This window comes from Ursus arctos, unplaced genomic scaffold, assembly GCF_023065955.2.
Source record: "Ursus arctos isolate Adak ecotype North America unplaced genomic scaffold, UrsArc2.0 scaffold_5, whole genome shotgun sequence".
Lineage (NCBI taxonomy): Eukaryota > Metazoa > Chordata > Mammalia > Carnivora > Ursidae > Ursus > Ursus arctos.
Window position 1 is genome coordinate 42999910 of NW_026623067.1, and position 17008 is coordinate 43016917.

General features: G+C 46.6%; 1 protein-coding gene across 5 annotated transcripts in view; it reads right to left on the reverse strand.

Annotated features, from left to right (window-relative positions):
* Positions 1-1241: 1241 nt before the first annotated feature.
* Positions 1242-17008, reverse strand: part of PPP2R2B (protein phosphatase 2 regulatory subunit Bbeta) — a 439770-nt gene continuing 424003 nt past the window's right edge. For all 5 annotated transcript variants that reach the window (XM_057307203.1, XM_057307204.1, XM_057307205.1 and 2 more), the window contains 3 exons: positions 11735-11904; positions 4599-4690; positions 1242-1946 (listed from right to left, as the gene is read on the reverse strand). In XM_057307203.1, the coding sequence (XP_057163186.1) occupies positions 1667-1946; positions 4599-4690; positions 11735-11904 (542 nt within the window). In that variant the 3' untranslated portion in view covers positions 1242-1666. The remainder of the gene's footprint in view (positions 1947-4598; positions 4691-11734; positions 11905-17008) is intronic.

Consider the following 17008-nt stretch of genomic DNA (forward strand, 5'->3'; position numbering starts at 1 on the left):
GGTGTTTCTGAAATTGGACTGCGTCTTACAGAATGGTGCTCCCTTAAACGCTAGATAGCTATTCCCTTGCCAAGAAGTTGTTATTTAAATGGATAGTAGCTTAGAATGGAAATAGGGTTCTTAAGACTATTTTTTCCCTCCTCCCAAGCAAATTACACTTGCAAGTTGGGACTTCTAATAAACATGCCAATCAAAAGAGAATTTCTCTTTAAAAGAAACATGCTCATCTCAGTCATTTCCTGTGGACGAAATGGAAGTTAAGGGGAATGAGTCATCATGACAAGTATGGAGACACTAAAGCCGGGCCCCGCTTTCCAGATACCTCCCACCTCCTCTCTGAGATTCCCCTTCAAATTTATAAATCCTTTGAATTCATTGAGTCTCCTTCCCAGAGATGTGCCACATAGAACCTTCCGGAACTTACAAGTGTGAATTCTAAACATCGGGGGGCAGAATGAAGCAGTCTGCACAGGTTCAAGCAGACTTCACGATACCGTGAAAGAGTCCTGACTCCCCCCTATTCCGTTTTTGTAGCAAGAGAGCCGTTCAGTGTATTTGTCCTGCTGGAGAGCTTGGGGTGGGTTAGAAACACTTGAGCCTTCACAAGTCAGCATGTATATTGGCCATTTCTGTCAGAGATGCAGTGGAGATTGATGGATTGTGACTTTCCGTTACCCAACCCAGGAAGAGGGGGCTGCTAAGGAGACACCCCCAGAGGAACAGACCAGCCTTTCTCAGGGAACCTGGGGTGGTGCCATTGCTTCACTGAGAATGCCAGATAATAAACAACCAGGACTCGGCCTTTAGAAGTCAAGGGAATAAATAAGCTGGAAAAGGTTGAAGAGAAAAAGCCAACGAACGTGTAAGTGGAGGATTATATGGAGCCATTTAAAATGACAAAAAGCAAGAGTAACAAAGCAGCAGATGGAATGTGGCCCCACATGGCCTTGCCAAGCTAACTCTGAGAAGCACTGTGTGGAAAGTGTTCCCTTTATGTGTCCTGAAGCATTCATGGGGTTTCCTGGCCAAATTCTCAGGCTGTTTCTATGGTGCTTCCAGAAAAAAGAGTATAGCAGTGTTGATGTGTCCCCTCCCTTCTCATTCTGCGTCCCCTTCGCTGCCTCGTGACATAAATATCGGCTTCAAATGAGACTGTTCATAAAAAGTGCGGCAGATGCTGACTGCTTGTGATTTTTCACCAAAAAAAAAAAAAAAAAAACTTCTCTAAGAGTAAACGGTGTTTATTTTTTTGTTGATTTTTTTCAATCAAATGGAATCGCTTAATTAAAAAAAAAAACTTATCTCTTTTCTCTTTAAATACTACAGACAACCTCATTTTATCTCAGCAGACACCTAGGAACAAAACACTGGACCCACCAGAGAAAACCGGGCAAGAAAAGCATCAGAAAGTCAAGTCAACTATGGAGAATTAGTGTTAGCTGGCAGCTCTCAATTCTACACAGAAGTGTCTCAGAACCTATTGGGTTGGACAAAAGTTTCTTAGAACTGGGGATGTGGGAAAGTTGGACTCCTTTTAATTCTATTCCAATTGTTTTCTGCATAGGGAAATTAATGTCAGTGCATCCAATGAAGACCCAAAGAAACATTTAAAACCATGTCTGACTAGTATTCAGTATGTGAGATTAGTAAGTAACAACTTGTCCTCCTAGTTAACCTTGTCCTGGAATATATATAGGTTATTTGTAGCCGCCACTGCGATAATATTTTCTGAAGGGTGCCAAGCCGTATGCAAGATCTTCTTGCTAAAGTCCAGACTGTCGACACTGATCTCGTCTTTTCTCCGCTTGCCCCCCACGCACACTTTCCGCGGTTTTAGGATAGCCCGGGGTTTGCTGTTTTCCCTCGAGGCCTCCAGGGTGACGTCACGCTTGGTGTTTCTGTCGAACATCCTGAAGAAGTTATTGTAGGAGCCCGTCATGATGACGCTGCAAGGTAGAGAGGAAATAGGGAGTCACCGAGGGCTCTGCAGAAAGGCGGGAGCGTATCCCCATGGTGTCTTTCTGGAGCTAATGACACCAGATCATGGCCAGCTTATGGCACCACCTGTTTTACTAAAAACCAAAAACCCAAGACCCAAACAGACTGGACAGTGTGACTGTGGTCTTGGTTTTGAATCACTAAAAGCAACAAGCTCTTGGGCTGCTTTGGAAATGCAGGATCACGATAATCCTCCTTGTTACTTACTTCTGTTGATAGATCCCTTTTGGTTCTTTGGCTCAGTGAGTGAGTCCCGTGGTTTTAATGATCCCAGCCCTACCTCCCTTAGGATTGTGAGTCTGGAAAGAGACACTTTTGAAAACGCTGGTTATATACACAGAAAGCGTGGCTGTAGGAGCGGGGCTGTGCCGCCAGACCTCTAAGACTTTCTGCAGCCAGCACAGTGGGAGAAACGCGGAGAGTACAGCACACTCAGCCTGGTGTGTCCTCCCCCAGCTAAGAACCGGGTCTCAATTCAGCCTTGCCAGCAAACTTACTTACCTAAAAAATGGATGTCATCGTGGTCTCCCTCAGGAAGAGAGTAAGCAAATTCAAAAGAACTTGGGAGGGGAAAGAGTTGCTAGTGGATTGACAGATGGCGTCCACATTTTTATAAGAGTTCTCCACCCTCAGGCGGATTTACGATTGACTGAGGGCAGTGACTGCCAGATCCTTCCAGAAGGAAGGGACTGATGGTATACTGGTGACAGTTTGTACACAGGGACAGGCTGAGGGGGGTGGCCTCATTGATGGGGGAAGCCCTGGCTGGCTGGTGAGGATGGGAGAGGACAGCGTCTCCTCTGTATTCGCGTGGCATGAGTGCGCAGGCAGGTGCGGGAAAAATGGAGAGCGTGGGGCCACAGCCAGGGGGACAGGCATTTGGGGGCTGGGTCAGCTGTGCCAGGCAAATCCGTCAAGGGCTTGTGTGTGTAACTCTGGCCCAGGCACTGGACGTGGTGAGAGAGACGTGTTTGTCTCTGTGGTGGAAGAAGCCGTGGTGGAAGAAGCCGTTGCTACCTGATCAGGAAGGGCGCTGTGTGCTCGACCGCCCACAATCTCGCTTTGACTTACGTTATCCCAGACAGGGGATTTACACCTGAGGAAAAGTGAGTAACTTGCACAGTGTCACATGCGACAAAGTGGCCAAGTTAGGCCTCCGACCCCAGGGCCTTGCACTCTGCCACTGGTCTCCCTGCTTCCCATGAATCCTCAAGTCCTTCCTCCACCATGACTCGACTTGGTTTTAAACAGAGAAAGTCCTTGTTTTTTGGTTTTTGTTGGTTGGTTTGGAAACCAAAAAAAAATTCTCAACCTTATCTGAACCAAAATTTTCTTGGTTATGGCAAGAAATAGCGAGGTTATGGAAAGAATGTCCATCTTAGGATTCAAACTCAAAACTTCCTACTCTTATCTCTACTACGTACTAGCTCAGGAGCTGGGGCAGGTCACTTTATCTTGCTGAGCCTCAGTTTACTCAGCTGTATGATGGGGATGATGACGACAACCTTGTCGTCTTGTGGTCGGGATTATATAACAGGACGTGTGTGAAGGTGACTAATACGAACTTTGTGTGTCTAGGTTAAGGTAAGTTATTAGGACAATAACAAACAGAATTTATTAATAATAAAAAAGTGAATAAATTATAAATGAATCAATGTATTTATATAAACTACAAATAAAAATTAGAAACAGGCCCGGGGCGGCGACTTTCCCCCTTAGGAGCTTCGGTTCCTCTATGACAGCTGCTCTGTGGTCTCTTCCCTCGGCCCTATAGCAGCGGGGTGCTGGGACTTGGGTCCTCTGTCATGTGGGCATTCTTTCCGGGTCTGCTAAGTGGAAGGCACATTTTGGTTCATTGGCAAAGAAAGCCACAGAATGGCCAGAAGCCCCTTGTTTTTACTAAAAGCTGCCATCCCTGAGTGCCTTGCCCTGACACAAGGTAGTGCTTCTAAGCACTGCTGTTGGTGTCGCGTCCCTCAAAATACTACGTCAGCCCCTGGTAGCCTCTGCTACATTCTGGAAGGCGGGGAATCATCTGTATTTGTCAAACTAAAAATGAACTATTAGAAGGTAATATGAAGTATTGTTGAAATAAAAGGCTTTAAAACAATAATAAATCACTTTGAGGGAATATGATAAATGAGGCCAACTAGAATTCAGCTAATGAACCACCGGGGCCTTTGGCCAGGTCTACACTAGGAGCGTTCAGGGATAATTTTCAATCTAGAAAGCATACTTTGCAATAATCGGAACGGTTTACGCTGGAATTTGCTGGTGCATTATTAGGGTTCTTCATTTCGGCCATGTTGACTTAGCTCTGGGGGCGTCTGATGTGTAAAACATGGGATTTCCTTGTTGACGTCCCACGGTCACTTGTGCCAGTCCTGAAAGAGGACTCAAGGGTCTCACTGCATCCCTCCCTTCTTTCCAGGCCTGACCGCAAGGGAAATCCAGGGACGCATACAGTGGATTCCTGCCAGGCCCTGGGGCCTGCTCCCCACCTCCCTTTGGCTGTGCCCTGCTTAGGATAAGTTGCCCAGGGCCCTGGCAAACACAGGGCCCACCTCTGGAAGTTTCCCTAGCCACAGAGCCTCTCTTACCTGTCTGACCCATTCCACACACACTCGAATTTATCAAAAATGCAGTCATTTTCGTAGAGGGAGCACAGCTTGCTGCGGAGGTAGTCATGAACCTGTTGGGGAAACACATCAAAAAGGGCAGTTACTGTTTTAAAAATGCTCGTTTCTGGGAAGACCTCCTCTTGGGATGTGAGCTGTTGATCCTTCCAGGGTACGTGGGCCCTGAATTGGATGGCCTGGGTCTGAATCGAGGCTGGGCCCTCTGCAGTGGTGGGTGGTTATGCTGGGTTGGTGAGCTGCTTATGGGGCGAGTGTGGATTAAGCCAGCTGGCTTAGGTAGCCGGTGGCCTGCAGAAGGGCCCGTGGAGGGTAGAGTCCCATTTTCTAAACTGATCTGAAAATACGTATTAGAGGACACCATTCGTTTGGTCTTATGGCCTGCCTGCTCTGTGCTTGGGTAGGCAGTGGACAAAATAGCCCTGGTGTGCTTTCATCCCTGCGTGGGCCTTTTATGCTGAGCGAGGTGAGGACATGTCACAGAAAGGACCACTGAGCTGTGTTGTGATAAACGTGAGGCAGCAGAGGCAGGGAGGCCAGTGAGAGCCTGGTGGCAGATGACAGTGTGGAGCAGTGGGAGGAAGTGGTCAGCTTCTCGGCATGTTTGCAGGGACAACTGAAAGGATTCGTGGATGGGGCAACTGTGAAGCATGAAACTAAGAATGGGAGTCCAGATGGCTCCTGGATCTTTCTCTTGAGCAAGCGGTAGGATGGACTTTGCCATATTGAGTATAGGGCGCAATAACTTGGAGAGGTCTGTGCAGGTGGCGCTGTCGAGACTCCGAGGTTGCAGTCCTGGAGTACGGGCAGGTCTCTCCTGTGTCTGTTCTTCAGTGAAATAAGCAGCCGAGTTCCCAGCTGAGAGTGAGGAAGGGCAAGGGGTGCTGGGGAATCAATGCGGCATGGCTGGAAGGCTCTGGGGCCCCATGAAGTTGTTGGATGGGAATTTTATGTGAGACCAGTCGGCATGGTTGGGCCCTTTACCCTATGTTCCCTGAGATGTTTTGGGGACTGAAATGCTGAGTCATTTGGACCGTGCAAGTGTTTCTAACTCCACAAATGACTGTTCCCAAACAGTCTTGGGCCTCGTCAGGGTACCTGCCTCCTTGCTCCGCTGACAAGAGAATCCATCTGTGGCAGGGCTTGTGGCACTGTTAAATGGAGAAGGGGACGCGGCGGGGAGGCTTATGGCCTGCACTTGAGGTCTCTGCTGTGCGTTAACTCCTTGTCGTTCCCTTCCTCTCCTGCCGTCTTTTGGGCACATTGCGAGCGCACAAGTCCGAGGTAGAAGGCCATTTCTGTTTGTAGGGCTGCGGGTCTCTAGTGATTGTTACAAGTTTTTGAGCAAAGCAGCACAAGAGAGTCTGTGGGCAAAAAAGGGGGACTAATTCTTGATCTTGACCATTGTTTGGCAAACCGTTTCTATTTCTTTCTGTTGTGTTAGCAGACACGAAAACAACGTGAATCTCATTGTCCGTCCCCATCAGAGCTCTTGGGTGACCGGGTGAGTCGTCAGTGAGCGGTAGTACTTTGAAAGGAATCTGTTTTTCTTAGTAGGTCTCAACCGTGGGCTGAAAATACTCAGTAAGCCATGTTGTAAACAGAGTGCGGTCATCCAGGCTTTGTTGTGCCGTTTATAGAGCACAGAGTAGACTGTGCATAGGTCTTGGGGGCCCTAGAACTTTCAGGATGGTGCGCGAGCTTTGGCTTCGTCACCAGCTGCATTCGCTCCTTACGAGAAAGTCAGCCTGGCCTTTGATGCTTTGAAGCCAGGCACTGACGTCCCCTCTCTAGCTATGAGACTCCTCGATGGCGTCTTTCTCCAAGAGAAGGCTCTTTTGTCCACATTGAAAATCTGTTGCTTCGTGTAGCTGCCTTCATGAATTCTCTCAGCTAGATCTTCGGGATCTTTTCTTCATGTTTTGGAGATGGCTTCTTTCCTCGAACCTTATGACTGCTCTATAAATAGAACCTCTCCTAGCTTTAGATTTTCTCCTGCAGCCTCCTCACCTCTCCAGCCTTCAGAGAATGGAAGAGAGCGAGGGCCTTGCTCTGGCGTAAGGGGATATTGGGGCTGGTTTGATCTCCCCGGACCACTCAGATTTTCTCCAGATCAGCAATAAGGCTGTTTTATGTTCTCATCATTTGTTTGTTCGCTAGGGTCACACTTTTAATTCCCTTCAAGAACTTTTCCTTTTTACATTCACAACTTGGTAGTTGGGCACAAGAGGCCACGCTTTCAGCCTACTTTGTTTTTTACACGTCAACACTTTGAAGCCGGGGGAGGGTTATCAACTGGCCTAATTTCAATATGGTTGTGTCCAGGGAGTACGGAGGGGAAGGAGGGACTGGTGGAGCAGGCAGAACACGCAACATACAGTGTTTAAGCTCACCATCTTCTAGGGGCACCATTTGTGGCGCCCCAACACAGTTAAAATAGTAATGTCAAAGATCACTCATCACAGATTGTCATAACAGATAATGAAGCAGCTCGAAAATGGTAAAGGTGACACACAGACATGACGTGAGCAAACGCTGTTGGAAAAGTGGTCCCGGTAGACTAGCTCCCTGCAGGGCTGTCACCAACTTCAATTTGTACATATATAAAAAGGCAGTATCTGGAAAGTGTAACAAAAGACCTGCCTGTACTCCAGCTCTCCTACTTTTTGGAGGAAAAAAATGAGCCAAATAGTCCTTATTTATTTGCAACCTTCCCTTTCCCCTCCTCATTCCTGTGGTCTGGTATGGAGCACTTTTCAGGCAAGGCACGGATGTGTTTGGGAAGGGAGAAACTGGTTTTGAAAACGAAGCAGCTTTCTCTGACGCTGAATCCCTCAGAACCCTATAATGGTCAAGGAATTATAAAATTTGAAGAAATGGATAGGTCTTTTTTTTTTTTTTGGCTCAGCCTATGTTCTTCACAAACTTTTCTTGACGTACAAACTTTTACCTTTGGCATTTTGTCTTACATCACAGGTGAATAGTAAGTATCAACACATGTGTGTTTTGGAAGTGTGGGTCCATTAGTAGGAACCACATTGCCAAGAACTCTACAAAGAATTCTTGAAAGGCAAAAGTCAGGAGGGATCTAAAGGAAAATCCGGTCTAAAGCAGTATTTTCTCCTCCCCAGCAGCTAAATTTCGGGGTGCTCCTGCTGCCTTGACCTGACATCTAAAGAAAAAGAACATGTCTATGAAGGTATGTTACGTTTATGTTCTGTTGCTCAAACACAAAACAGAACCTTAGGCAAAGAAGATGGACCTCCCTCTGTTGGAGGAGAGAATAAGGTAAGATACATTGATTAGAAACACCTAGAACACAGAGCAAGAGAAAACTTAAAACTCACCCAGTCTGATGCTTTTTTCTTCATGTTCCAAATATTTGTTGTCCATGTTCCTATTGTGTATGGCCTTCTTGACACTAAACTGAGCCTCCCACCATAGAGGTTCTCAAATCATGAACTCGTGGAAGCCTGGTGTTGTAGGTGAAGGGCCTGCTCGTGAAGCCCAGCGAGAGTGAACTCGGTCAGTTCTTAGATTTCAGGGGTCGACAGGCTTCTCTTGTAAAGAGTCACACAGCAGGTATTTGAAGCCGTAGGCTGTAGCAGCTCTGTCACACCCATGCAACTCTGCCATTGTAGTGTGAAAGCAACCGTGTACCCATGATCAGGGGTGCCCGTGGCTCAGTAAAAAACAGATGGAGCCTGGATTTGGCCCACCAGCCATGGTTTGCCAGCCCCTGTTCTGTAGGAGAGCTTGGAAACAGCCAATGATACCGGAGTCTACAGTTTCTTATTCCTGGAAAGATGCTGGAGACCAGCTGATGTGTGCATGAAAATACATGGCGGGAATGTTACTCACTTCCCTCCCCAGGGAAGGCATTAGTAACTGGTGATGGAATTATTTCTCATTGGGCAAGACTTCACCGTCTTTTTCAACAGTGTTCTGGAAATTCAGTCAGAGTTTGCCATTTTTGTATAGTATGTAAATTGAAATTGTTTTGAAATATGTTGTCTAAACTTCTGTAATATTTCATTTCAGTGTGTGTGCTATGAGACCGAACTCAAAGCATTTGACAAAGAGCACTTCCACATCTGCCACTAGCTGAACTTGCCTTGAGAATCACGCTCTTAAAATGTGGATTATTCCATGTCACAGCTAGCTCACTGCGTTCTAAAACAAGCTTTGCTCTTAACGTTGTTCTTTAAAATGAAAGGACTAATTGCTCCTGCCTCTGAAGAGACTAAATCCAGTGTCTCTCTTCCAGGCTCGCCAGCAGGCCACACCTCTGTCCATACCACCCACGCGCAGCTTCTAGCTGTCACTGCCGTCTGTAACACGAGATGTGGGTGCAGCTGGAAGAGGACACTCGAGTTGGCTTAGCCCTGGGCTGAACGTGAAGGTGAGAGCCTGGAGGCAGGTGCTGTGAAGTGGGGCCCCGAAGTCTGGCAGGGTCTGGGGGACAGGAAGACCCCCAATACATAGGGCAGGCTGCAACCTCATTGCAACCACAGACCATCTCAACTACCTCTGTCCTCTTGAATTCTGGCCCCAAACCCTTCTCACAGCACCCTGCATTACTCACGGTTGGTCAAAGTCCTTGGGGTCCTCCAACTTCTCTCTGAATTTCTTCTGTAAGATTGGCTTGTCCTATGGCCACTCATGTGTCAAAGTGGGGTAGCTGGGCTCCTTGCTGCTCCAGACAAGGATTCCTGTTCTAAAGCCCTCAGCTCCTTTGAAGTCATGGCACCCACTCAACTCCCTGTTGACTACCTTGTTACAGTCAGCAACGGTTCTGAGTCCCTCTGCTACATGCCTTGAAGCAATTCTGGCACCCCGATCCCCTGCCATTATTCTTTGTGAATCATTACTCTGGTCTCTCAGTTACTTGGCCTCCTGATTTTCGATGTGTTTTGTGCTTTGGTTACATGATGAGACTCGCCACGACCCTAATTACACCTGTTTGACAAGCACTGCTCTATTGCTACCTCCTATCTCGATTCCATCAATTCTTCAAATCCACTTTTCTGTCTACTTTCCCTCCCCATCTACCCGAGGTTCAGTGGTCCATCATTACAGTCACACCATAAGTCTCTCTCTCCTTCCATTGTCCTCAACTGGATCCCTGAGCAACCCTGCCTCTCTCTGGGATGAGTGTTTTATAGTTTTCCCTCAGCTAATGAGCTTGCTGCTTCTTTTATGAGAAAACAGCAGCAACAAGAAGAGACCATCTATGGCTCCCACCACGATGCATCCATAGCTCTTTACACTTCTCGCCTGCCTTTGATGGATGAGTCGTCCATCTTCCCATCTGCACCAGACTTGGTTCCTTCTGGCTTCCTTCAAGGAGTCAGCTGCTTGAATTGTTCTTTCTCTCTTGGCTTATTCTCCCCTCAGCATAAAACATGCTGTGATAACTTCCTTATGCCTGTATCCCATGCCTGCTACCACTCCCATTCCGCTGTTGCCCTTTAGACTAACATTTCTTGGGAGAGCTCCCTGTACTCATTACACTCACAGCTTCTGTTTACAGTCTCTTTCGAAACCCACTCCGCTCAGACCTTCATTAACCCCATTCACCTACACCTGTCTCATTACTAAATCCAATGGCCAATTTTCCATCCTTTCCTACTTGACTCAGCAACAGCACTTGGCAGTTGGTGATTCCTCCTCCTCGCAGTCTTCTCTTTACTGGGCTCCTAGAGCATTACTCGCACTTTTCCTCTTCCCACCCTGTAAACAAACACTGGGGTCCCAGGGCATGGTCCTGACTGCTGCTTTCCTCTAAGCTAAGGCATACCCAGATCAAACTGATCTGTCTACTTGATAGTTTTGGGTGTTTACTTGGTCCTACGTGTCCCAAACTAAATCTTGATTCATCTACATAAAATGGCACCATTTTCCTAATTACTCAGGATGAAAACCTTGGAATGATTCCTGGTGCTTCTTTTGCTCTTACATCACACCTCCAGTTTGTCATCAAATCCTGCGCTATCTGCCCTTGCCAGCATGTTGCAATAACTTGTTAACCGTTCTATCTATCTCCCCCTATAGTCTCTCCTCCCCAGCACAACCAGAATGTCAGTCAGTGATGAGAGAGTGGTGAAGACTCCACAACTTTGTGAATATTCTAATGGAGACTGTGGTGCATATCACGGTATCTGAATTATGTCAGATTATGTAAGTTAAATCCCTCTGTCTAGAATTTTCATCTAACCCAAAATATCTTTTAAAAATACCAGTTTCACCCCTGCTTCTTTGCTTCTATTGCTCTTACCTGGAATGAGCTTCTTCACCTCCTTTCTACCTCAAAGTCTAGCCTTCCATCTTCTAAAAAAAAAAAAAAAAAAGCCATTCTGTTCTAAACACTGCCTTTTCCTTTGTTCCCTTTGTCCATAAATCTATCGAGCATTTAGCCAATGCTTAAGGCTACGACCTGTACAGTCTCCTTGACTCTTCTTCCCTCCACATGGAATCAGCAAGTGCATCTCACAGACTCTCCTCCTATCTGCTCGCCACCATCTCCTCCTGTCATTTCCAGTGGAAAACCTTTAAGGGTTTTCCACTGCACTCAGCCTGAAGACAAAATAACTGATCTTTCTTTACCAGAGCCTACATTTCTAGACTCTTCTGCCCATGTTCTACGTTTAATATACAAAGAACTCCTTTCTGAACACAGCACCTGTGAGCACACTATCCTTCTGGCTAGTTCCTGGCAGTCAGGGCTCAGCCTTTGGTTCTCTTCTCAGCAGGCTGACCCTCCCCGCATGTGCTTCCAAGCACCCCATACCATCTCTAGCATCACCGCCTCGTCGATCCCCTGTTCATCATCAGGCTTCTCCACCAGTCAGCCAGCTCTGGGAGAGCAGGAGTCTATCTACAGTATCCATCCCACTTTAAATTCAAGCTCCTCCTTACGCACCCTTGTCTAATATCCCCCGGCACTTGCAGACTGTACCACCGTATTGAATGGTTCTGCTCTGCTCTGATGAGGTACGCTCTCTTCCCCTCGTGCACTGTAAGCCTTTGCGGACAGAAGCTGCTGTGGAGGCCAGCAAAGGAAGTGCCTTATGTGCCTATGGGTGGATGGTGGGCCGTACCTGGTAGGTCTCAATGGGGCGGTTTTCCATGTTGAGATCCCAGACTTTAACGGTCAGATAGTCTCTGGTCATGATGTACCTCCCACTGTGGCTGAACTTCACATCCGAAATCGAAGAGATAATTTCAGAGAAGAACGACCTGTTGCTTGGATCTTCAGGCTCTTCAAAAACTGCAGAACAGAAGCAAAACAAGACAGATTTAGCACATCCTTAGCAACGAACTAGAGAGCCAACAGTCTGAGTTGGAGTAGAAACGAGTTACTGAGAACCTGGAAGTAGAGAAAGCGGTCACTGGGTGTTCTGTAGTTTCTTTCAGAGAAGGACCCAGCTGGGACCTGTCCCGTCCGGAGATCTGGCACAGAGCCTTGCCAAGCTCCGAGTCCATGTAACTGTTTCATAATTCCCCTGGTCTGTGTCACTGCTCCTATCAACACTTGGAGTCATCGGAGATGCTTAAAAAATGTGTTGATGGCTTTTTTGAGATATAAAATTACATAAAATCTGCTCATTTGAAGTTTATAGTTCCCTGGTGGTTTTCCGTATAATCACATAATTGTATAAGCAGCACCACTGTCAAAATTTCAAACTTTTCATCAACTGACACCCCCTCTCCCAAAATTCCATACCCATTTATAGTTACTCCTTATTCCCTACTCCTGCAGCCCTGGGAAACGATTAATCTGTTTTCTTGTTCTATGAAATAATCTGTTTTCTTGTTCTATGAAATTGCCTGACCTGGAAATTGCCCACAGATGGAACTGTAGGAGATAGAGCTTTCCTTGACTGGCTGCCATCCCCCCGCATCCTGTTTCCACGGTTCATCCACGCTGTGATAGATACCAGCACTCCATTCCTTTTTACGGCCGAATAACAACCCATTATACAGATGTACCACATTGGGCTTATCGAGTAATCGCCTGATAAACAAACACCTGGGTTTCTACTTTGCAGCTATTACGAATAGTGCTGCTATGAATATGCATGGACACGCTTGTGGGTGGACATTTATTTGCCTATCTCTAGGTCACAGTTTTTAACAGTCACCTGGCTGAGCCTCAGGTCTTTTGTGTACACTGTCCATTTACGCTGATCCAGGCTCTCAGTAGCTTCAGCCGTTCCTCTTCCGCTTAGAGGAATGAATGCAAGCCTCCCCAGCTGGACAACAGATCCCATCAGAAGCTGCCGTGCTGTGTCTCTCCACTTGGCTTTTGAACTTCTCTGGTTCAAACTGAATGTCTAGAATACAGCTTAGTATATCTTAACCTTTCCCATTTCTATGCCTGATTGTTCTGCCTTCATTGACTCAAATTCCGAGGGACTCACAGGCCTCATCTTTCACTACTATCTTAGCCTTCAATGATCATTTTGTGGAAGCTGCCCACACTTGGTCTGGCCCATTTATTTAATAGGACCTCAGGTACTCTCACATTATGATTTAACAAGCCTCGCGTTTTTTTCTTTGTACTGAAAGTCTCGCGCACAAATGTTCAATAAACGTGTTGCGTGACTAGAACCAAAGCTAGACCAGCCACTGAATTCTTTGCCATCTGGGGGCTCAGCATGTGTGAGGGGGAGTTACATGCATTTGTCCATACTTACTTTTCACCTATAACAATGATAATTGGTTCCACTTACCAAGTGTTTGTATCACAATTTTAGGCTAAACAGAACACCAGTCTGCAAGTTTACACATCCTCCAGAGATTTCTCTTTCCTGCCTGCTCAGTACACCCAGAGTCAGTATCAAATTCCATGCAGAAAACCTAAGGCTATAATGAGTTGCTTTCAAACCTTCCTGAATTAAACTCTGAGCCAAACCACAATACTGTCGCCTCACCATTTAAGAGCAGCACAAAAACCCGTCATCAATCAGCACTGAACTTGAGAATTAAACCCACTGACACGGAGAAATCTCTTGGACTTTTATCAAGCACTCAGGAAGGCCCCTGGACTCTGACTGGTGTCCTCATAATCGAGAACTAGATTTTCACATTAGTTTCTGCTCCAGGGAATCTCATTAGGGCTTGGGACTTAGAAACTCTAGGCAAGCCCCATGCAAACCTCTCAACAGACAAGTGGGAGCCCTGGGGGAGTGGTCATCTCCACCTGACGCACCTGCAGTAAACGGGGAGGGATCAGCGCACTGCCCTCTGCAGTCCATCAGCTTCTGCCTCTGTCACTTACCAGCTGTTCACATTTTATTTACTACTCCGAGATTCAGTTTTCCCAGCTGCAGAAGGGGGATGCATATTGCTTGGAACATATGATTGGCACGTTGTAGGTTCTCAATAAATGTCAGGAGCTATTTTTATCCTCATTAGCATGCACTGGTTCTGTATCGGCCAATCCTGTTTTATCCCAGACTGAGACTTGGGGACTGTAGGACTTGCGGGCTATTTCAGCGACATACAGAATGTTTACAAGGTTATACCTAGAAATCCGTTCTCTGTATACATAGCATATTGGGATGCTAGCGCAGCAACCTTGTAAAGCCTGAAAATGACAGCCCCGGAGGATGGAGGGGAAATGAAAGAAGACAATTCTTTCATCAGCCCACACTAATTCTTATGTAAGACACAGAGGGCAGGTTACAGACAACGGACTGGCCAGCGCAGCACTTTGCAGCCTATTCCATGTCTATACCTAGCCAAGTCTTAATAGCAACTCCATGACTTCTTTTCATTCATTCAGCAGCAACATTTCATAGTATTGATAATTACTGTTTACGGGAAGCTTCCTATGTTCCAGGCCCTGTGCTTTACGTGTTTAATCTCATTTAATCCTTACACTAATCTTCTCACATAGGAAAATGATTCTTTATCTCACAGATGTGAAATACTAGGGCACAGAGAGGTTTTGTCACCTGAGGACAACAGAGCTCGACTGAGGTAGAGCTGCATTTGGCACTCAGAGCCACCTGACCTCAAAGTCCTTGTTCTGAACATGATGCAGTTCTTCCCTTATTTGCATAGCTGTGAAAAGGTAACCAGCGCGAAGTCTACATAGAGTCAAGGAATCACAAAGCTGGAAGGTTCTTTTCCCCCTGGTTATCACACTAAATATTTGTTATTGTGTATTAATTAGATGACAGTGAGTGGAAAGGCTTAATGGTGACTGCTCCCACTCTATCCTTTTTATTACACTGAAGTCCTCGAAAGAATCAGCTCATTTCAAACACCTAAGGAGCACAGTTTCCACACCAAGGGCCCATGAGTTTAAGCCTTACACCATCACCAGCAACCATAGGTTGGGGACCTCAGGACTTTGTATGACCCCAGACCCTCATATCACAATAAGCCCGGCCCGCTTCAGGCCATCTCTCAACCCTGGATTCCTGCCTGTCAGCAGCGAGACAACTTCCCTCCCACTGCCCCTCTCCTCCAGTTTCTATGCATTGGCTTTTAATATATTTTGTGTCTCCTTAGATGCAAACTCTATGAGGAGAGGAGTTTTTGCTCTGCCCTGCTGTATCCCCTGAAACACAGGACACGCTCACTAAATACGTTAGATGAATGCATATTGACAAACCATTTTAAATTTTACAGAAAAATACTTATTAACTCAGTAGGTCCTGAAAGGAACCTATCTAAGCAATGCTGTATTCACCGCGAATTTGTCTCAATCCCTTGAAAAGTAGGAATAGATGAAGTCATCCGTAAGTCAAAGTTTTCACGAATTCAGCCTGAACAATCACTTCCCAGCTATGTAAGTGTCTTTTACACACATGCACACACACGCAGAGCACTTAGTACGTGACCCAGAACATTCAAAGTATTTGTTTTTGGACACACACGTGCCAGGCCCTGTACTATATACCAAGGACACCAGGAGCAAGATAGATCCAGTCCTACTCTCATGGAACTCACAGGCCAGAGGAAATGATAAATGTTAACCAATCATACACATTTAATTACAGATGTGAGTGAGATTTTTACTGCATTATCAGAGGGAAAGAAACGTGCTGGGGAACCAGGTAGGGGAATACAAACAGAATATCACTGCGTGTTCCATGTAATTTACTAAACACGTGGTACCAAAAAGATCGAGTGCCTGGGTATTTCTCTTGGAGACCCTTGGCTTAGCATTAACAATCCTGCTGACCTACATGGTTTCCAACTAGCTTCTAGAAAATAAAACCATTAGGGGGAGAAAAGAAGAGATCTTTGACAGAAGACAAGCTCTGCTCCCCTTGCGAGGAAGGACTCTGGATGAAAATCCTAACAGCCCAGACCGAGGCCCTGGGGATGCGTTAGATTTGCCAACAGGGAGCGTGTGTCTCAGAGACCCCAACGACAGCCCTAACGGCAGTAATGATACCTGTGATTTCTCGGTCCTCGTGCTTGGCACACATGATCCCATTTATGCTCACACTTACCAGGGTGGTACTCTCGCTGTCCTTGGAGATGAGACAGACCAAGCTAGGCGGAGTAGCTCAGGGTCACACAGTTAGGAGTAGCTGCGGGCTTTCGAAGGACCGTCTGTCTGCCTCCCTGTTACACTGTCTCCACACCCAGGCCTTCCCTTGCTCTGTCACTGTCATTTCTCTGATCAAACAACCGAGTCAAAGTGGGCTCCCCATGTTCTAGGTGTACCTCTGATGCCCGCTTCTGTGCCTCTGCTCCTCACCTTCCCATGTGCCCTTCTTGGGACACTGGAGAGACGATCAGCCTGGGAGTCGCGGATGCTATGCTGGACTCCAGGCTGGACACAAATTAGTGACTCCTAATAATACCTACTACCTGTTGAACAATTACACTGTGTGCTTTGCATATAGTAACTTACTCAAGAGTCACAGGTATTATTTCCCTTTTGGACAAATTGGTCTACTCAGTCAACTCAGGCACGGGTTCTACTGCTCATAGGAGGTGGAGCAAGCGTTTTAACTTGGTCTGTTGCCAGGCTATGCTTTTAACCTCTGACCTGCCTCTCATTTCAATGGCGGGACCACCGTCGGCTCTCTGGACCCGTTTTCTTGTCTCTCATATGAAGGAGGTATGATCGTCTACCAGGTGCCTTCCACCTCTCAGATCATAGTATCAGGGAATTCCAGTGGTCTGGTCTTTCAGTTTTCTTCTACCAACACCCCGTCCTCTAGGCTAGCCCTCCTGAGGTGACTTCCGTGGAACACTCAGGAATATATCAGGGGTACCAGATTCTGAGGGCAAAAGAGCTTGGGAAACTCCTACTCAGTTCTGGGGGTTGACAATGCAATCAGCCTATTAAACGTGCTGAGAAGTCCTGAGGCAGAAAAAAATCACTCTCCTTTAGGAGTCCA